This window comes from Protopterus annectens, chromosome 9.part0 (genome assembly GCF_019279795.1).
Source record: "Protopterus annectens isolate FY-2018-M chromosome 9.part0, PAN1.0, whole genome shotgun sequence".
In the NCBI taxonomy this organism is placed as follows: Eukaryota; Metazoa; Chordata; order Ceratodontiformes; family Protopteridae; genus Protopterus; species Protopterus annectens.
The window spans coordinates 204,022,588-204,045,368 of NC_056743.1; the positions used below are offsets into that span (position 1 = coordinate 204,022,588).

At 40.8% G+C, this 22,781-nt stretch overlaps 1 protein-coding gene across 1 annotated transcript in view; it reads left to right on the forward strand.

Annotated features, from left to right (window-relative positions):
• NUP160 (nucleoporin 160) overlaps nucleotides 1–22,781 on the forward strand; it is a 1,498,284-nt gene that overhangs the window by 1,076,196 nt on the left and 399,307 nt on the right. The window contains exons 26-27 of the mRNA XM_044082750.1: nucleotides 7,097–7,192; nucleotides 7,762–7,856. Coding sequence (XP_043938685.1) covers nucleotides 7,097–7,192; nucleotides 7,762–7,856 — 191 coding nt within the window. The remainder of the gene's footprint in view (nucleotides 1–7,096; nucleotides 7,193–7,761; nucleotides 7,857–22,781) is intronic.

Sequence of the window (22,781 nt, forward strand, 5' to 3'; positions counted from 1 at the left end):
ATAGGACCATCCAGGAGGGAACCATCCCTGATATCTGGAAAGTCTCTCATATTATCCCTCTACACAAAGGCGGTAACTCTATTGACTTCTCTAACTTTAGACCAATTGCACTTCTCTCACCTTTAGCAAAGATTATGGAGAAATGTATTCATCAGCAACTTGTACAGTACCTCTCCCTACACAATATCATAGCTAACTGTCAACATGGCTTTAGACCCCACCATAGCACCACCACTGCCCTCCTTTCCTTTGTTGATACTGTCAACAGCAATCGCAATAATAACCTTCTCTCTTCTGCTCTTTTCATTGACCTTTCAAAAGCTTTTGACATGGTTAACCACTCTGCTTTAATTACTATTCTTGAATCCCTTTCATTTGATAAGCTTACTTTAAAATGGTTTAGTTCATATCTCAGCAACAGACAACAAGCTGTTCTTTGGGACAAACACATCTCCTCCTTACTCCCCATTTCTATTGGAGTCCCTCAGGGCTCTATTCTTGGACCACTTCTCTTCTCCTTTTTATAAATGATCTCCACTCTGTTATTCCTCAAGCCACCTCGTTCAATATGCTGATGACTCCACTATTATCTGTTCAGCATCTTCCTCTTCTAACCTAATCTCACTAACCCAACAAATCTTCAACACAGTAGAAACTTGGTTTACTAGGCGATATCTTCTCCTTAATGCTAAAAACTAAACTCCTCCTCTTCACCCCACCACTCGTACCTCCCATTACATTTCACCATCTTGTCTAACAACAACACAGTCATCTCTCCTGACTTGACAACTAAACTACTTGGCATAACCATCGATAATAATCTCTCTCTTGATCAACACATCAACAACACCATCAAATCAGTAAACAGAAAGATTGGATCCCTATACCGTATTAAACCATTTCTTACCCCATCTGCTAGAGCTACTATTGCCCACTCCCATCTCATATCCACTCTCTTTTATGCCTCTCCAATCTTCACCAACCTCAAGAAAACTAACCTAAACAAACTTGCAACTTGCTATAATAACATTGCCCGCTTCGCCACTGGTAACCCCTTCAAAACCCATCACTGCCTTAATTTGAAACATCTAGGCTGGCTAGAACTAAAAAATCATCTTGCAATCTCTCAACTTACTATTGCCCATAAAATTCTGTACCAACCTGATAACACCCTATTCTATCTCAGCTCTTGCTCCTTATAACAATCTTACCTCCCTTGCTCCTCTTCTAAACTCTTGACCAAACCCATAAAGCTCACAACTTAGCTGGTGACTCTTTATTCACTAATACTGTAGGCGAATATGGAATTTGCTACCTAGGGATATAACTCTAATTACATCCCTACCTCTCTTCAAACAACAAATCAAACTGTACTTCCAAAACCACTGGCTTTGCTCATGTAATACACCAGACTGACTTCTCCCCCCCCCTCTCCTGACCTTTTACCCTATCTTGTGCTGATGACCTAGCATTTATCTTTCTTTTCCCTAATATTTCCTTCTATGCTCTGACCTATTTCTCTTACCTCTCCCATATCCTCTTGTTTGTATCATTTATTTATATTCCTCTTGCTGTCTTTTTTTCTCATGTTCTTCTCCCATTTCTTGACTACAATCTCTTCCCTCTCCCTTATCTTACACCTTTCTCCTTCTTCTCTTTCCACTTGTTCTTTTTTATTTATAGTAGGAGCCTTATGGCATAGCCTATTTGAATTAACTTAGATGCTTTAAACTGGCCTACCCTAGTTTTTGACTTTTGATGGTGTGCCTAAATTTTTTTTTTTGTTAACTTTGTCACTAGGTCTTATTATTATTACTATTGGTTTTTACTAATACTTTTTTATTAGTATTTCTATGTGTTTATTAACAATATGTCTCTTTGTTTATCTCTCATTGTTAAGTTTTTGTGGAGCTTTTCTCCCCGGGCCTCTACTGAAAATGGAAATATATCCAGCTAGACTAGCCCGGTCAACAAATGTAAAATAAATAAAAATAAATAAAATCCTGGCAGATAGATTCAGTGCAAACTTCACCCCCCTCTCACCTCCAAAAGGGCCCACAACAGTATCGGAATAGTCTAGTATCCCAAAAATCACAGACTCACAGGTGAAAACAGCCCTTTCAAAAGCCAAAAACACAGCGTCAATGAGACCAGATGGTATCCCAGGCTGCATCTTGCACAAACTAACCCCCTACCTAAACATGCTGTTCAACCTCAGCATCTCCACAGGCTACGTGCCCATAGAATGACGCACAGAAACAGTTATTCCTCTCCACAATGGAGGGTCCACAACTGACCCTGGTAACTATCGCCCCATAAGCTTGACTAGACTGGTCTGCAAGGCTATGGAGCGCATCATAACGGAACTCATTAACAAAAACATTGGGAACCTCCAAACACTTGACCCGACGCAGTTCGGCTTTAAGGGCAGATCATGCCTACTAAACCTGTTTGACTTCTTCGAGACAGTCACCAAGGCCATAGACGAGGGAAAGGTGGTTCACACAGCCTACCTTGACCTCGCCAAGGCTTTCAACACTATTCCCCACTCAGGTATTACAGAAAAACTCATCAGCCTGAACATAAACCCCCTACGTCACGAGATTGGTTGCCAACTGGCTTACAGACAGAACTCACACAGTAAGAATAGTGGGTTCCAGGTCCGACTCTAAACCAGTCACAAGTGTTGTCCCACAAGGCTCGGTCCTGGGAACCTCTACTGTTCAGCATATACTTCCCAGAAGTACAGGCAAACACAGGAGGACTATGGCTAACCAAGTTCGCCGATTACTGCATACTGGGAGCCATAATGAACTCTCCAGCTGACACGGACATCCTCCAAAAGGGCTTTACTGAGACGGACACCTGGTGTCAAAGTCATGGCCTCAAGCTAAATGCCAAAAAATGCATAGTCATCCCGTTTGGGAAAAACAAACCACCCATGAACTGCAACATAGGTGGCAGCCCCCTTAATACAGAAGAGGTAATAAGAGATCTGGGGACCCAGGTAGATAGTAATCTCTCCTTTGACAATCATATTGCCAAAGTAGTTAGGAAATCCTTCTATGTGGCCTATCTAACTACTAAAGGGTTCGCATCAAGAAATAATGAGGTTATGGTGCCCCTCTACTCGTCACTCATTAGACCCATCATAGAGTACAATGCCCCATTTGGGATGTACCTCACAAGACACTTCCAACTGCTGGAAAGACCACAAAAGTACCTCACTAGGAAGATTACTGGTCTCAAACATATGTCCTTTGCAGCCCGATTGAAAAAACTCCGGCTGTACTCAGTGGCATATCTCTTACTCATAGGTGATCTCTGCCTGACTTACAAAGCCATGTCCAACTCAGAATTGATGGACATGCTCCACCTAAAGAAATCCAAGTCATTGCAAGCCACGCACTCTAGTGAGCTAAACCTCGCCACAACAATAAATAGAACATGCTGGAGGGATAGATTCCTGTCACAGAGACTCCCCATGCTTTGGAACAAAATTCCAAATTACATCAGGCAGAGTCCTTCATAAACACTCTTCAAGAGAAACCTTGACAAGTGGATGGGTAACAGAAAATACACCCCTGGGTTCACTTCATTGGCTCTGCTTGACAGAGGATCAGTTAATCAATGGGGTGGCGAAAGCCAACACACTCTGGCTAGGCTTATAAATGCCCTCGGGCAGATAGCCTAGTACCTACCTATGATGTTATACCAGTTACAGCTCTGTTATTTAAATGTATTCTAAGACCATTGGGGGAGGGTCCAAGAGTGCTAAGTAGTGGAAAAGTGGACCCATCCCAGGGCTTTAAGAGTTGACTCCTTACTCGAGTAATCCCAGCAGCTCAAGGAGGGCTTCCCAACTCAGTGGCTTGTGAATCCTCCCATTAAGTTAATAGTTCATCACGTTTGTTTGGTAGAAAAGGCAACTATTTACTGCAAGTTACCAAATGAGGTATGAAATGCTTATATTTACTAAACCTTACGTTGTATTATGAGTCAGGAAGACAACACTTCTTGTATAATAAGTAACAGTTTTGAAATGCTTTTGAATAAGCTTCATGTCCATCAGTAATATGGAAAAAGAGGACTATAGGTTTAAGAAGTCTAGGGGAATGTCTGGATAAGGAGGATGAATGTGACCATTTTGATGAATTTGCCAGTAATGAGGGCAGTGCTCCTTAAATATGTAATAAATGTGATGTGTAATGTTTTGTAACTGGCAATATGTTAATAAGGTTTGTTTTCTTGTATATAAATGTATGTTAGTCTCTGTCTTGAGTGATAATTCAATAAAGGTGTTACCTCTTCAGTATGTTGTGACATAACTGATCTATAAATGTGGATGACAGTAATTAGAAGTAGCACACAGAGAAGCTGCCTTTTTTATTTTTATTAATGTTTTGAATATTTTGCCTCCCCCAGCCAATCACTTGATGCAAAATCTGCAAATTAGTCATGCTGCAGTACATAATGCAAGGGAAATGAGCTGACCTAAACATCATATTGTCTCATGTTACCACATCGGAAATAGTAATTTTATCTTAATTCAAACTATTTTGCTTTCATTTTGGTACCAGTGGCAAGCGATACAGATAACTCATCCATTAAATAGTCCAGTAAATCCAGAGAGAGACATGCTGTCTAAAGTTTAATGGTGAGCTAAATATGTGAAAGTACAAATGTATTGCCTTTTACAAAAAGTACTTTCAGGGCTGTTAACATAGTTTCTCCTGGTATATACCACAGGTCATCTGTGCATTTTATTAAATTTACTAATTTTCTGTGCCTATAATTAATGTTGGTATTAAGTGTTGTTCACAAACGGGATACATCTTTTTTATTCAGATGGCAGTTGCTGCTGTCCCAGGACACTGCATTAGTGCCCAGCCATCTACAAGGCATGAGAGATTCAGAAAGAATCTGAGTTTGTTCATTACTGGGGATGTTGCAATTATTGCCCATGTATGGAAATGGGTAGGCCCATGTGGAAGGAACATTAGAGTCGCAAATCGGGATGGGGAGGTGTTAATGGTTCTGGTTGTAATAATAAGGCTGCCCAACAAATGATGTCCACAATAGTAAATTTTGCTACCATCACCATATATGATTCTGCATTTTTTTGCTGATGTTGTTGCATAGCTCAGTACTGTTTGGCTGGCAGCACATCAGCAGATTAAGAAGCAGCAATATGTCCTGTACAAAACTACAGCTGTCAGTATACAGTTCTGTTCCCATAAATCATGGGGGCTGAGACCAGCTGTTATGTAGCTTGTGATTCATAAATGCAGGTACAACTATGTTGGGTGCTGGTGTGGTATTTTCATAGGTGCTCTTTACACAGCTTACTATGGGTATACAGTGGAGGTAAGAATTACCTCATTGCACAACATACCTTATGTCTGAATTGTAGTGAGCTTTGGTGCATGCTACTAATGTGTACCAGCCCTGATCTGTTGAACATCATCTTTATAGTTACTATCCAGAAAGTGCAAGAACTATAATCTTATTAAAATCTAGCAGCATTGTATGTGATCAGTAGTTAAATTAAAATCTCTCCCAGCTGCTAAGGCAATATACCTTGTGAAGTATATAGTCAGGCTGTTTATTCTACTGGCTAAGGCTAATGAGATATTAATCGTCTCAGTGCTGATAGCAGAATCTGCAGTAGCAAGAGCTGCTTCTAATACTCACCTTAAATGATTTAAAAACTGTTTAATTGAACATCTAAACCAGCAGTTTGCTTTACTTGCTAATTTAAATCTGTTTTTACACATTTAGCCTGCTTTTATCTGCATTATCAGTTTTACAGTCAAATGCACCTCAATGCACGAGCTGTTTTATAGACAGGATACTTGCACAACGCACACACTCTGCTGTGCAGGCATTGCACCCCACCCCCACTTCTTCTAGATGCTGATGTTTTAGAATGTGGTAAACAAAGCCTGAATCCCTACCACCTTGAGCAATTTATTAATTTCCAAGCTGAGTAGTACTCGCACAAGATAGCAATTTAAAATTCAGCACATAATATGGAGCGACAAGTTTCACTTTTCATCATATGTATGGATACCTTTTGGATACTTAAATATGTTGCATTTAAAGCCATATAATACACAGTTGGATATATAAAGTAGCTCTTAGGTTCGTAGTCCATACCCACTGTGAAGCTGTGATTAGAACTGCACTGCTTCACTGCTTGCAAAAAGGTAGTGGTGTACCTGGGGCTAGAAGAACAGGAAGCTTGTCACAGGAATTGTTTACTCATGCTCAGAGTATGTTGAGAATGGAAGGAAGGTCTTGCTGCTGTTCAGAAAGTGCTTACCTAGAAAGATTAGAGCCCAAATAATTTATCTTGCTAATCTAAAAGTTGATAATGACAGCAAAATAAAATTATTTTATTTCTCTGAAGAATACAGAAGAATTCCTTTGCTTGCAAATTCTGCATGTCAAGCATCACAGTCAACTAGCAATTGATTAGGGGTAAATTGTGCTTTCATAGTAGGATTTCACCCCTCAAGCTCAAATGGTTATGTTTTGTGTATACAAGCCTGTCCTTTGAACATTTAAAGTTCCACCCTTTTGGTCTGGGAAAGAATGGGGAGGGACATACTGCTTCCTTTGATGCCTGTGTTGACATGGGAATCTGATACTGAGGAGCATCCTTTCAGGCAATTACTGGCATATAATCCAGTGCTGGAACAATGGTGCTTGACGGGCACAAGACGTTAATTACATCTGGCACTGCTGATTGAACACCTATGGAATGTGTAATTGTAGATCTGGAATTAAGAATAAGGTGTTTAACGACGAGTTGACTCTCTGAAAGCCTTCCAGGCAATAGCCAGTGGCCGCTGGTACATACTGACTTCATGGAATCAAAATTTTACACTGGGAGCTTTGGGGCTTTTCATGATTTGAGAAAACTCATTATTGAAGACCGACATTATAGCATAGCATTTCATTTATCTCTTGTGATCATAATTTTGGAGTAGGGTTTTCTTAGTAGGGATATTGTGATCAGGTTAACTTATACAGGAACTAGTTTGCTTGGTATGTTATGCAGAGTTTAAAATTAACTTGTGTATGTTTGCAGGTGCTTCGCTTGCTGGAAGATATGGGCCTACCAGAGCTGGTAATTCAGCTAGCAAGTATAGCAATAAGTGAAACTGCCAATGATGGAAAAAGCCAGGTAAGTAGGGGCACCCATTTTGTCTGTATTCCCCATTTCTTAAGTGTTGAGTATTCACAGCTGTTGTATGAGCTTGACACATTTTGCTTGGTGGTCCTGATTTGTGCTCCTTTGGTATAAACGTAGGCTCATTCTTTTGAGGTTCTAATATCCATTTTAGTTAAGATTGCATTTGTGCGATAATTGGTCCCTTGATATTTCTCACTCCTGGTACATTCCTGGCTTTGTGATTCTCTTTGCGATACTATGTTGAAAAAGCTTGAAGCATGACATTTCCTCTGATTCTCACTCGGATTGTTTCAGCGCAAGCTTTCCTTTTGCAGCCAGTTGCCACAGGAAGAATTGAGGGTAATAGACTAACTTTTGGTGCATCTCTTAATACATTTTTATAATAGTTTGTCAGGGCAGGGTAAAGTAAAAACTAGAATCAGCACCACTTGCTGCTTCTAATTAGTTTGCTTTGCTTCTAGTTCTTGTGTATTAATGGTTAGCGAAAAATTCTCTATGCAAGCTTTCTCTCTTCTTACTGCAGTTTGTTGATGACTGAATTATTTTAATTGTTGCTTTAGGCTGCTCTGAGAACACGGATTTTCAAGCATCACCTTGATCTGGGGCACAACAATGAAGCATATGAGGCCTTAACTCAAAATCCTGATCCCAGCAGGTAAGATCTGACCTACAGCTAAGTGAAAATTCGAGGTGTTCAAATCTGTAGGTACTGGTCTGTGAAAAACTTTTAGGAGTGTGTTGTATAAAAGGGAGTCTGCATAGTTTTATAGTGGAACCAGTTTGATGAGAGCAGAGGTTAATGTTGAGAAGTTAGGCTTAGTCTGTGTCCAAGTGGTCGTCAAAAGTCTTGGTGAACTGGTTTGAAAACAGTGAGTGCAAAAAGCAAAGTCTTCCCTTTGATGATGGGGACTTTCGCTTATGTGAAGGAAACCTCTGCAGTGGTTACCTAACTAGCCTTTTGTTATCTCCCACTGTTTTGGGCAACTTCTGTAGTTTTTTTATATCCGTGGGCATTTTTCCCAGTCTTGCAGCTTGTGCTTCTCTAGTTCATGGGGCAGGATCTGTGTATGTTTTCCCTGTCTGATATATGGTGTCTTTGCTCATTTTTGTCCCTGCTGTCTGTCGCTCATCACCCCCCCCCCCCCCCCCCCCCGGTAAGTCAACCATTTCATTCCCCATCACCAGGGTTGACAGGGAAGGGTTCATCATTCAGCCAGCCATTGGGGGTGGACTGAGTTTTTGTATGTGATCTTCCCTCTGTACACCCATCAAAATGCTGGGGAGATGATGTGCAGTGGGCTGCAATGAAGGGCTTCCTCATCACTTCTGCAAGGGGCATTTCCTTTGAGGCAACCCTATACCTTCCCCCTCCGCCACCATAGCAGAAGTGGTAGTATCCTTTGTATCCACCATGGAAATCAAATCAGCCAGTTGTCACCCACTCTACTTCCTCAGGAGTGGTGAGAGAGCCACAGCACTACACTCCTCCCCTCCCGGCCTGTCTTTTCTAATACTTTGGCTACCACTAATCAAGCCTCAGTTAACTAGGTTGTAAACAAGGCCCCATCCCTCTGCAACAAGGAGCCAGAATTGATTGATTTGATGTCCTTGCATGTGCTAGTTGGTGGTGTGTAGGTGAAAATTAGAAGTAAATGTCAACTGTAAAATGTAGAAGAGGAAATGCCAACTTTTAACCTGTTCAGAGGTTTCCCTCCCAGATCATTTGAATAGTTCGGTAGAGATGCTTTATTTCTTTGGGAACATCACTTTCACCAGATGGATTTTTTTACTTCCGTTCCTCAAAACCAAACCTGATGGTTTTTGTACCTACACTCAATCGGCACATTCCCCATTTGTTCCTAGATAGTGGAAGCTGGGAATCCCATGGTGAGGTGAGGGCCTTACAGCTCTTCTGCTCCACACTGAGAGTAGGTGTTGGGTAGCAGGCTAGCTTACTGGTACTGCTGGCATATCTATCCTCCTCTCTAGTAAGACATAACCTTCCCCATTGCCTGCTGCTCTGAGCTCTCTCTGTGGCTGCTGTCTGAGCGGAAAACTTTCTCTGCATGCTGAATTTACCTCTCTTTACTTTGCAATGTGCGCATGGCACTGCAGGCACACTTAGCTTGCAGTCCAAAGGTTGAGCATGTGGTCCTGCTAAATCACTAGGTGCAAGCTAAAGCCACCTTCCCCTGGGAACAAATGCTCACTTCTGCCCCTCCACCCCCCCCCCTCCACACACACACACACGCACACACGCACACAAGCTCCTGCAAGCTCCCAAGCTGCTATTAAGAGTCTGATCACACATGGGGTATTTTTTACAAGTTTGTTTTACACCCTTATCACTTTCTCTAAACTTCCTGTTTTAATTCCTGGAGCAGAATCCAGAAGAGAGAGAGAGCCTTTCATTTGTCATAAATATACCAGCTGATTAGATTTAATATAAAAAGTTCATGTGATCTTAAAACACAAATTAGCTTTTTTTCACCTTTGCTTTGTGCAAAGGGGGCTGGCTGAAGCCAGGAAAATGCTTTCTGAATGCATTGCCAGTGATGTGCTTTATTGTCATTCAGCTGGCCACTTCTTAGCCATATCTGTCAAAGGTTACTTAACCAGGAGAAATGGTACTTTAAGCACCTGTTTCAAGAATTTGGTGATTGTAAATATTTCTGCTGTGGTATGCGTTTACAGAATGTTGTGATTTGAATTTTCACTCAAGTTGTGCTCCTTTAAGCACTTTGGTGGTGCAGAGTTTAAGTCCTCTGAACTTTTTTCATTTCTGTTACGTCCATTACGCTTCACTTACTGTTTGGGATTATTCCTATTTGTAACCCACTGTAGAGGGCCTGTAATAGGAATACATTTGGAGGTGGGTAACTCCATACCATACATTTCCCTAACAGATCAGGAACACAGAGCAAATGAAGTCAACAGCAAATAAAATAGAAAAAAACAACAAAACTGCCGGACTCTCACCACCATATAAATTTATTCACAACTCCCTTTATCAGTGCATTTACAAAATCACATTCATTAAGTTTATATTTATGACATCAGGAAAAATTCCCAATAACATTCTCTTAAGACTCATTCAAACATGAGAGTTCATCTTGCATAGCAGTTTTAAAGCTGTAGCATGAATTATTCAACACATAAATAACATAAAATAATATATATTTTTTAAATAAATGCAATTTTAAATCATAACTAATAAGAAACTATTACAACTATAAATGCATGAATATATTCATAGCCTCATTTGTTTACATTTTAAAACTGGTGTAAGGCTTACAGCAGCGTTCAGACCTGGAGCCTTATCGTCATCTAATCTCAAAATCCTCGATCTTATTAGTATCACATCCTCTGAGGTTTGGGATCAATTTTTGAATTAACCTAAGCCTAAATGTATGTTTAGAACCATTCTCCACAACATGTTTAGCAAGTGAGTTAGTAATTATCCCCCTTCTTATAGAACTAAAATGCTTGGTTATTCTTTCTTTAAATTTCGTATTGCATTTTCCTACATAAAAACCAAGACCTGGAAAACAAGCAGTGAGAGAGAGACTATGTTGTCAGAATTATATGTGGCATAACAATTGAACTCTTATTTCCTTTGACTGTTAGGTTGCATATACTCAGTACTATTAAGAATATATTTACAGCAGGAACAATTAAACAGGGAAAGGTACCTGTTTTTCTGCTGACAAAGAAATTTTCTGAAAAATTAATTTCCTTATAACATACACACTTTCATGTTGCAACAGTTTTTGAATGCAAAACTTGGTTTATTGTCTATAACTTTAATTCAGGAAGGGTATTCAAAATACCCCAATTATTTTTAATTATATTTATAGGATCATAGCAGATTGCAAGGCTAATGGCCCTGGGGCCCCTTACAAGCCTAGCCAAGAGTTTATCCTCAAAAAAGAAATCTCAATCAGCACCTGCCGTCCCTATCATTGAGGGACACAGGTGGAACCCCTGGGAAAAATTTGTGGTTTCCCATCCACTCATCAAGGTTGTGCTTGACGAGGGTCAACGACGTAACTCCAATGGTTCTACTATTATAAAGAGTGCTATATCAAACAGTCATCCTTCTTGTCTTCATTTCTGGTTCCCCTTCTATTACCAGTACTCATAATGTAGAGTCTAGCTCCCCCTTGTCTATTAATGACCTGTTGAGATTACATCTGATAGGGTATCATTATAGTGTCTCACTCTAAACTCTTCCATCATATCAGTAATCTGTTTATTACACGTGTCTATCAGTATTTTGACTGCTTTACCCTGAGAAATTTACTCTTAATGCCTTTACAAATATGACATGGATGCATACTACGTCTGTAAATATCTATCTTCTTGTACTGTACCTCTTTCCTATATATACGAGTTGATAACTTTGTGTCTTGCCTTGTGATTTTGATATCAAGAAAATTAATTTCATCTCTAGAATAATTGAGTTAAAATTTTAAAAAATCTGTAGTATTGTCAAGATTGCTAACAAAGTCAAGTAAGGTTGCTTCATCTCCTTTCCATATCAGAAAGATATTATCCAGAATGCGTTTAAAGAACAAAAACAGTAGTATATTTTCTTAGAAGGTTAAAATATTTAAACCCTCCCATTGATTCAGTGCTAGGTGTTAGTGACAGAAGATCCCATCACTACACCTGAAACTTGATGGAATAATTTTTTTTCAGTAATAAAAAACATTGCTGGTCAAAACTGTATATATAATAACTGACCGTTTCAATGTCCCTACCAGAAAAATTACTTTTCATACATAAAAATTCCCTCACTGCTTGAACAACATAACAGATACTGCTGTAAATAGTAAGTTAATATCTAGTATAACAAAAATATAATCATTATTCTCATTCATCTCATACCAGTAATACAATTTTTCTAGAAAATCACCAGTATCTTGAATAAAACTCTGGACTTTACACAATAAGGGACTCAAAATGTCCTCCAAATCCAGTGAAACTAGTTCTGTAACCCAGCCTTTACCTGAGAGGTGTCATAGAGGAGCACATTATATTTTGATGTGCCTTCAATAAACTATATAAAACTGGAATAACCAGATGTGAAATAAATTTTAAAAAATGAATTTATCAAGTGTGATTTCATTTTGCAGCTGTAGGTCATAAATGTAGTTATTCACCTTGTTACAAAATATTATGCATAATTCAATAACTGAATATAACTGGATTTTGAGATTAGAGGCTGATAAGGTTCCAGGTTTGAATGATGCTGTAAGCCTTAAGCCAGTTTTAAAATATGAACAAATGAGGGTATGAATGTATTCCTGCATTTATAGTTGTAATTGTTTCTTATAAGTTATGATGTCAAGTTTTATAAGATATATATTTTTTTTGTAATTTATGTGTTTAATAATTCATTCTGCATCTTTAAAACTGCTATATAAGATGAACAGTCATGTTTGAATGAATCATGAGAATGTTGTTGGAGCTTTGTGTCATGTGATGGATACACATTTAATGAATGTCTTTGATTTTTTATATGCACTGATGAAGGGAGTTATCCTGAAAGCTTTGATTGTACATCTTGTATTTTTTGAATAAATTTATCTGGTATTGAGAGTCCAGCAGTTTTGTTGTTAAATCCATACCATGTAAGATGGTGTTAATGGGCCCTTTGCAGTAGGTACTTGTTTTCAACCATCCCTTTCTGTATGTTAGATGGGCCTTCCACCTACTTCATTTTTTTGACCTGAAGGTATTACAAATTTGTAATATCAGTGTCTAGTTTGTCTCTGAAATGCACCTTGTTGTATTTCTTTGGACCATGCCTTGGCACTACAGAGCCAGACACCCTTCTAATCCAGATCAATGGCACCATAGCAGATAGTAGCATGGGGAGCATGTACCCTAACCATAGACGCTAGATGTGTTAAAAAGTCTGCTAAAAGATGGCTGTCAGGGAAGAGATCCCAACAGTTAACCATTGCAGCGAGTCCTCTAGAAGATAAGGCAATGGAATGAGTAATCAATATCTGTATTTTTTGTCAGCTAAGTGATTCCTGTATCTACGTACCCCTTTTACATTTTTTAGGGTTCTTCTTTTTCTGCAGTTGACTTCTGTTTCTTGTAAGGGAGGGTACTGTCTTCCTTCATAATGGTTTCCTTGGTTTCTTAATAGGAAAGCACTGAGGGAGGTGAGGTCCAACTTGCTTGTTTGTGGATGATTCTTTTTACGTTGCTCATAAAGATAGGATGACTACAGGGGATATGGCAGAAGCAAAGACCACTGCTGAAAACTCCAAGGTTAGTGTTGCGCCTTTAGAAAAGAAGACATTTCAGGGAGAACACCCTGCTAAGAAGCTCATTACCTTGAGTAGTGTTAGGTGCTATGTTCGTAGGTAGGTACTAGGCCATTTGGCCCTAGGGCCTATATAAGCCTAGCCAAAGAGGTACCCTGGCTTTTGCCACCCAAGAAAATTATTTTCCTGTGCCCCTGTCAAGCAGTGCCACAGAAGTGATTCCTGGGGTGAATTTCCTGTCTCCCATCTAGTCATCAAGATTTTTCTTGACAAGTGCTAATGAGAAGCTTTGTTTGATATAGATAGGTAGTTTGTTCCAGAGTATGGGAAGTCTCTGGGACAGGAATCTATCCCTCCAGCATGTCCTGTTTATTGTGGTGACATGGTTTAGGTCCCTAGAGCATGTAGCTTGGAGGGATTGGGATTTTGGAGGGATTGGGATTTCTTTAAGTGGAGCATGTCCAGCAGCTCTGGGTTTGACATGGCTTTGTATGTTAGGCAGAGATAGCCTCTAAGTAGACGATATGAGATGGAGTAAAGCTGGAGTTTTTTTTAGATGGTCTGAGTAGGGCATCTGTTTGTTTATTTATTTTACATTTGTTGACTGGGCTAGTCCAGCTGGATACATATCCATTTTCAGCAGAGGCCCGGGGAGAAAAGCTCCTCGAAAGTACAGTACAATATTATACATAAAACAAAACAAAAACAATTCAAAGTTTAACAGGTGAAAGTACAGTACAAAATTAAGGTATTTGATACATGAAAAATCATATAGATGTAAGTAGATTAGAATATAAGGAAATATGTTCAGTTAACAACACATTTCATTGTAGAATCTTATGTTAAGTATCTTTTGTTAACATAGCAGACAGACTGAAATCCATATTTGGATATAGAAAGAGAGTCTAATCAATTAAAAGGCCTGAGAATAATTCTGGTTTTCATTAGGCAGTTGGTATATACAGTAATGAAGACAGATAACTTAGTGAAAGAAAAAAAAAAGACATGAGAGGTTAGTCTGGGTTCAGACAGGTGCACAACCAATGTGATTTGAGGTAAGTTTTAAGCCTGATTTTAAATTGTGTTAGTGAAGATAAGGGAGGTCAGGTCACTGGGGAGAGAGTTCCAGGTTTTACCCACGGTATTAGTGAACAGAGAGTCCCCTGCCTTATTGTAGGTTTTGCCTATTTGTACTAGAAGTTTATTAGATGAGCGTAGGGTCTTAAGGTTGCTGTAGGGGGTGATAAGGTTGGTAAGAACTGGTGTGTTAGGCTGATACAGGATTTTATAGACAAATGTTAATTGTTTAAGTAGAAGTAGATTTTGTAACTCTAGCCAACCTAGCTTTTCATAATTAATACAGTGATGGGTTCTGAATGTAGAGCCTGTCGCAAATCATCTAGCAATATTGTTGTAGGAGACAGTTTGTTCATGTTGTTCTTTGAGAGGTTAGTATATATAGGGGAGGCATAGAGGAGGGTAGAGATTAAGTGGGTCTGGGCAATAGTAGATCTTGCTAGTGGGGTAAGAAAGGATTTGATTCTATAGAGGTATTGTTAATGTGCCTATCAAAGTTAAGGTTATTGTCAATTAGAACCCCTAGGAGTTTTGTGGTAGAGTCTGGAGATATGATGGTTCCATTGTTGGATGTGACAGTAAAGTGTAGAGGTGTGGCTCTGTGGGTGGGAGTAAAAAGTAGGAGTTTGTTGTTTTGGGGGTTCAGGATGAGGCACTGATGTTGTAGCCATTCCTCAACTATGTTGAACACTTTTTGGGTGAGAGATTGAAGGACTGTTGGAGTTGGGGCTGAGCATATTAATGTGGAGTCATCGGCATATTGTATTATGGAAGCTTGAGGAATAACAGTATGCAGGTCGTTGATGAAAATAGAGAATAGAAGGGGTCCAAGTATAGAGCCTTGGGGGGCACCTAGTGCAATGGGGGAGATAAGTTGTTCTCCCACATAACTGCTTGTTGCCTATTGCTTAAGTAGGATTGAAACCATTGTATAGTGAGTGCATCAAGAGATAGGTTTTTCAGTATGTTTATGAGAAGTTGGTGGTTAACCATATCGAAGGCTTTAGATAGATCAATAAAGAGGGCTGCGGATAGGGTGTTGTTATTGCGATTTTTGTTTATGCAGTCGGAGAAGGATAAAAGGGGCAGTAGTAGTACTGTGAAATGGCCTGAAGCCGTGTTGGCAGTTAGCTAATAAGTTGTTATCTATTAGGTGTTTTAACAGTTGCTTATGATGCATTTCTCCATGATTTTTACCAGTGGAGATAGTATAGCAATAGGTCTGTAGTTGGATAGTTCCCTAGAGTTTCCACCCTTATGAAGGGGGATAATGTGTGCAATTTTCCAAATGGAAGGAATAGTACCCTCAGAGATTGTTCTGTTAATCAGAATGGAGACTGGGTAGGCTATGGCACTTGCAGCTTTTTGTAGATATTCTGCAGGAAGGAGATCTGCTGCAATGGTGGTAGGTTTGAGTTTACGTAAAAGGGTACGGATAAGGGATGTAGGGACAAGTTTGAGATGAAATGGGGGATATTAGAGGGTGACAGAGATGAGCTGTCAGGAGAAAGTTGATTGGCAAAAGACTGAATGGTCTCAGTGAAGAATGTATTAAAGGTACTTGCGATTTGCTTTGGATTTTCCTGTTCAGTACCTACAGGGGAGGGAGTGACAGTACGGCCTGGGTGTAAGAGTGTATTTATCCCTGCCCAAAATTTTTGTGGTTTGCTTTGTTGGGTATGTTGGAGTTGAATGTAGTAGATGTTCTTCATCCCACATTGCTGCAGTCCTAACACTTGGGTAGTCCGCTGTCCCAGTCGGCCCGAATACCAAAGTATATGGCTGACGTCGGTCAAGGCGCATTAGTCTGACGTCAGGACGTCAGGGTACAAATGCGCATGACCGACGTCATATCCTCAGTCTTTTTTGCCGCATGGTCCGATGCAGAAGCAGTTTTGCGAGTGCAGGTTGGCGTTCTGAAATTTTCTGAAGTCGGAGTTTCAGACCGAATCAAAGTTGGCTAAGTACCCCGTTGGGGAATATTTTGGTTTTTCTTGCCTCAGTATTTAACCGGATGTCAGAAAAAGTGAATAATTGTATTTCTTGTGGGAAACAGATACCTCATAGGGATTACCATACCTTGTGTATACCTTGCTTAGGGCCTGAGCACGGCGTTGTTGGATGTCGCTCTTGTGCTTGATTTAACAAACGCACTATAAAGAGAAGATTAGACTGTGCCAGGTTAGTTTTGGGAAGCGTTGTAATTATAAAATGCCGCCGGATGCTCCGACTCCCGCTTCGTTCAAAAATCTCAAGGACAAAGCAGCAAAGCCTAGGATGGAAGAACCGTCAGACCCGGACGCAGGTTCTTTAGAAGGCTCGGTTGAGCCGGAGGTTCTGCCAGAAGTTTCTTTGGAGTCTCAGGAGAGACTTTACTGTTACAAGATGTGTCCTCTCAGGAGGTAGGCCAGGCTGAAGGGGCTTCTCAGGTGGCTGTTCTCCCTCCCTTCCTAAGGTGGTTAGGCCTCCCTTCTGTTTCCAAGGCTTCTTTGAGAGGCAGGCCAGGGTTAACTTCAGTGGGTGTCTCTCCTAGTTCTTCAGGATCTTTGCCTAAGAAACATATGCTTAAAATGGCAGAAGATTTGATTACTATGATTAGAGGTTCTATGCCCCCTCCTGATAAGAGGCCTGGGGTGGAACCTGAGCTTGAGAGTTTTGAGCAGTGTTCGGAGGCTTCTGAGTCTTGACTGAAGACTTACAGGAGTATCCTCCTTATTCTGATTCTGATGTGGATGATTCTACTCCTTGCTTCTCCTCCTGAGGTTTTTCTTTTCAGAGACTCTTCATTCCATGAGGGAACATTTTAAATGGGAAGGACAAGATTTCTCTGATTCCAGGAAGAGGCTTAGGGAATTTTGTTTTACCCCAGCATAGGCCTTTAGCTATACCTCCTGTTCTGGATGTGGTGGAAGATGTTTTGCAGAGGCTTCCCTGAACCCTGATTCTTTGCCTCCTGCCCCAGTTAAACCGGACAGGTATTATAGGGTGCCTGAAGCTCATAAGTATCTTTTAAGAGTCCTAGGGCAGACCCAGAAACTGTTTCTCAGGGGCCTAAAGGTGTTAAGGCTTCTGTTGTTAAAAATCCTGTTCCTCCTGATAAAGAGGCAAGGGCTTTGGATAGATGGGGAAAGAAAGTGTATACTTCTTCCACTTTAGCCATGAGGGCTTTGAATTGCCAGTTCCACATGTTAAAATATCAAAATTATCTCCTTTCACAATTGCAGTCTAAGGTGGATGCTCTGGCGGAAGGTATTGCGTGTAAAGAGTTGCAGGATTTAGTTCATGTGTCTGAACAGGTGGGTAAGCATTCCTTGCAATGTGGTTTTGATGCTGTGCAGGCCTCTTCGAGGGTGGCTGCCACTGGTTCTGTTCTTCGCAGGCACGCCTGGCTGAGGGATCAGAATTTAGCTGAGCATGTTAAGACAAGGATTTTGGATGCTCCGTTACAGTCTGATGTGTTGTTTGGTTCGCCTGTGGAAGCAGTTTTAAAGAAAATGGAGGACAAGGCTAAGTCTATGCAGACTGTTAAAGATTTTTTGCAGGTTCAGCCCCCGAAGTTTAGTAGAAATTGGCCTACTTAAGGGATGGACATATCCTTCTTATGATTCCCAGTCTAGGGGTAGGTCTAGACGTGGTAGGGGCAGAGCTCAAGGTTCTTTTAGGCCTAGAACAGGGAGTTCACCTGCTCAATCTTCTGGTGAGGGCAGGGGTCAGCCCTTTCGTAAACAGACCCAATGACCTGCCTTTTCAGCTGCCAGTGCTTTCTCGTCTGGCAGCACCTTTGGGAGGAAGGCTGGCACTTTTCAAAGAAAATTGGAGTTTAATTACCCAGGACAGATGGGTATTGGATATCATTCACCACGGTTACAGGTTTTATTTCCATACCTTGCCTCCTTTCAAAGGCATGCCAGACATTCCTCCTCTACAAAGAAAAGAGGCTCACAAGCAAATTTCTCTGTTACTCCAAATAGGGGCCATTCAGCCGGTTCCTGTGCCAGAAAGGGGCCTAGGATTTTATTCTCGCCTGTTCCTAGTACCAAAGAAGGGGAGCACGTGGAGACCAATTTTGGATCTATCTATCCTCAACACTTATCTGGACATTCCCAAGTTCAAAATGTTGACGTTACAACAGCTTTTACCTCTACTGGGCAAAGATCACTGGATGGTAACTTTAGATCTCAAGGAGGCTTACCTTCTTGTGCCTATCAGACTAAGTTGCAGGAAGTATCTGCGTTTTCGAGCTGGGAATTCCCATTATCAGTTCTCTGCATTGCCCTTTGGCTTATCTACTGTGCCCAGAGTATTCACAAAAGTTCTGGCTCCAGTGATAGCACTTCAGGCTAAAAGGAATACAAATCTATCCTTACTTGGGCGACTGCCTGATTCTGGCTCAAGAAAAGGAAGACCTTTACAGCATTTGGAATACGTGATAGCAGTGCTAAGATGCCTGGGGTATTCTGTGAGCGAAATAAAGTCCAGTCTAGTACCCTCTCAAGACATGTGCTTTCTGGGTGTGAGACTGAATACAGCAACCCAGATGGCCTTTTAACCCCGGACAAACAAAAGAATCTTTCCTTTACTTCCATCAACTATCTCTTCAGTCCGGGCTGACTGCAAGGACAGTCCTTCAAGCCTTAGGGTTCATGGCATCTTGTATTCTGGTGCTTCCCAATGCCAAACTGCATATGAGGAAGCTGCAATGGTACCTCAAAAATGTATGGACACAGCACTGCCAGGATTTGGACACTGTCATTCACATAATACCTTGCATTCAAAAGGAATTTTTGTGGTGGGCTCAGGAATGTCACCTAAACAAGGGACTCTCTGTGACCCGGCCAGAGGCGAGTCAGATTCTAACGACAGATGCCTCAGACATAGCTTGGGGAGCTCATCTGAATGGAAAGTGGATACAAGACAAGTGGCCTGCCAGACTACAGCATCTACATATCAACATGAAGGAGATGTTAGCAGTCCAGTTTGCATTAATGGCTTTCAAGGAGTTACTTCTTCCAGGGCAGGTGTTGATTCTAACAGACAACACAACTGTCATGTGGTACATCAACAAACAAGGGGGAACACATTCTTATCCTCTATGCAGGCAAGCAATGATTTTATGGGAGACTGCGCTCAGCTTGCAACTAACTCTTCAGGCAAGGTTTCTGCCGGGAGCACAGAACTCCTTAGCAGATGTGTTAAGCAGGCAAATCATGGATCCCCACGAGTGGAAACTGGATCTTCATGTATTTCGGAAATTGACAGTGTCATGGGGAACTCCAGACATAGATCTGTTCGCTTCTCCACTAAACCATCAGCTGCCAAAGTTTTGCACAAAAAGGTTTCATCACACAGCTTGGAAAGTGGATGCTCTTTCGTTCAGTTGGAAAAATCTTCATGTGTATGCCTTTCCACCTCTGCCTCTTCTCCCAAAGGTACTCCTAAAGGTCAGACAAGACAAGCCAAGGATGATTTTAATAGCTCCAGATTGGCCTCGGCAACACTGGTACCCATTACTGAGGAGTCTGGTAAGGAAGCCTCCATGGCCTTTATCTTTGATTCCACACCTTTTGTCTCAGAGGGACGGTCATCTACTCAATGTCAAGCTTCACTCTCTCCATCTGACAGCCTGGCATATTCTGTTTTGAAACACAGCAGGTCTCAACTTCCTCAACAAGTTTTGAATGTGATTATGGAAGCCAGAAGACCTAGTACAAGGAAAGTGTACTCAGAAAAATGGAAGAGATTTTTATTTTGGAGTGCAGCAAAGGATTTGGAGGTTTCTGAGCCTAATTTGAGTGTGGCTCTTCAATATCTTACTGAGTTATTGGACAAAGGTTTGTCTTTCTCTTCCATTAAGATTCATGCTGCAGCAATTTCAGCTCACTATGATTGTGACCCACCATTGTTTTCTCATCCTTTGTTCAAGCAATTTCTTAGAGGGGCAAAGAATATAAGACCCCCGTGAGCTCCTACTCCTGCTTGGGATCTCAATTTTGTGTTGGAGAAACTTACTCTACAACCTTTTGAGCCTGCGGCTACTGCTGAATTGAAATAGTTGTCATGGAAGACTGCTTTTTTGTTGGCCATTACTTCTGCAAGAAGGGTTTCTGAATTGCAGGCCCTTATGGCGGTTGAGCCTTTTTTGATTTTCCATAAGGACAGGGTATCATTACGTACTAATCCTTCCTTTATGCCTAAGGTGGTTTCTAGTGTGACTTTAAACCAAACTATTCATTTGCCTACTTTTTATGCAGATCCCCAAAATAAGGGGGAAAAGATTTTGCACACTTTAGATGTACACAGGCAGTTGCGTTATTATTTAAGCAGGACTAAGGATTTTAGGCAGTCTCAGCAGTTGTTTGTTTCTTTTGCTTTGAGTTCTCAGGGCAAGCCTGTATCAAAACAAACTATTTCTAAGTGGATTGGGTTTTGCATTACATTTTGTTATTCCCATCATGGCAAGGAGATTCCAGCTGGGATTAGGCCTCATTCCACTAGGGCTACTGCCACTTGAACAGCATTTCTAAGGGGGGTGGCAACTAAGGATATTTTGGAGGCAGCTACTTGGAGTTCAGTGCATACTTTCTCTAAGCACTACCACCTTCCTCTCTACTCTAAATCCAGGGCTGGTTTTGCCACGGCTATTTTGCAGGGCATGTTGACGGCTCCTGCTTCCTTATGATTTGCCAGCCTCCCTTACCTCTGCTTTGGGATTCTACCCAAGTGTTAGGACTGCAGCAATGTGGGATGAAGAACATAGTACAGTTTTGTACCTACCATAAATGTAGATGTTCGAAGATCCACATTGCTGCAGTCCAATTTACCCTCCCTCCTTCCCCTCTGTGTTTAGGGGTGGTTGTGTGGGTGGGGTTGTATCTTTGTAAATTTGTATATATTGTCTATATATTTGGTACAAGAGTGTTTGGTGTTTTTTGGTTTTGGCCTTATCTTTTTAGGGTCTTCTGACATCTGGGGCAAGAAAAGACTGAGGATATGACGTCGGTCATGCGCATTTGTACCCTGACGTCCTGACGTCAGACTAATGCGCCTTGACCGACGTCAGCCATATACTTTGGTATTCGGGCCGACTGGGACAGCGGACTACCCAAGTGTTAGGACTGCAGCAATGTGGATCTTCGAACATCTACATTTATGGTAGGTACAAAACTGTACTTTTCTTTTGTCTGACAGTATTGCTTTTTTTGTGTCATTTCTTAGCTGTCTGAACTTTATGTGATGATCTGGGGTTTTAGTAGTATGCCATTTGGTCCAGACTTTATTTCTGAGGAGCATTTTTTGTTTTGTCTCTTTTGAGAGCCAGGGGGCAGGTTTGTTCCTAGTTTTAATGGTCCTTTTTGGAGCATGGAGGTCAAGAATACTTAGGAATTTAGTATTAAAGCAGATTACTGCTTCCTCTAGAATTAAGTTTATGAGGGGTGACGAGTTGCAAGCTTTAAGTTCATTTTGGAAAATATCAGGGTTACAATTTTTATTAGTCCTTATTGTTCTATAGGAAATTGGATTTGGAATATCACTCTTAAGTCTGATTATGAAGGTGAGTGCATGGTCGCTTATATCCTCAGGGAGAGTCCCTACTTTGTAACTTTGGTGATGTCTATTTATCAGAGTCCAATCTAGGGTGCTTTCATTGTTATTGTGTTTATTGGCCCTTGTGGGGGAGCTTATAGTTTGAGTAAATCCATGTAGGTTAAGATGGGTAGAGGGCTGTTCAGAAGTACAGCTTTTCCAGTTAATATTAAAGTCACCGAGTACTATTGTTTCTTGGGGATAATTGGTTGATAGCCAATTTAGGATATTTTCTAGGATATTAGAGTTATTCCCTGGGGGAAGGTAGATAGCAATAATGTATATGGATTTATGGTTATTGAGTTGAATTTTAGAGAGCAGTATTTCTTCATTACTAGTTAGAGGGGGTTTAGAGTCAATAGAGGTCACTTGTATTCCGGATTTATATAGTATAGCTACTCCACCTCCCTTTTTAGCTATTCAGTCTTGTCTTAAGATGCTATATCCTGGTGGAATAAATTTGTTGTCTTGTATAGATGGTTTGAGGCTGGTAATCCTCTTCGTGAGGTATTTCTGCGGCCTTTCCAGTTGTTGAAGTCTTGAGGTACATACCAAAAAGGGAGCTGTATTCTGTAATGGGTGTAATGAGTGACTAGTAGAGGGGGAACAATGATGACCTATTTTTTCCTGGATGA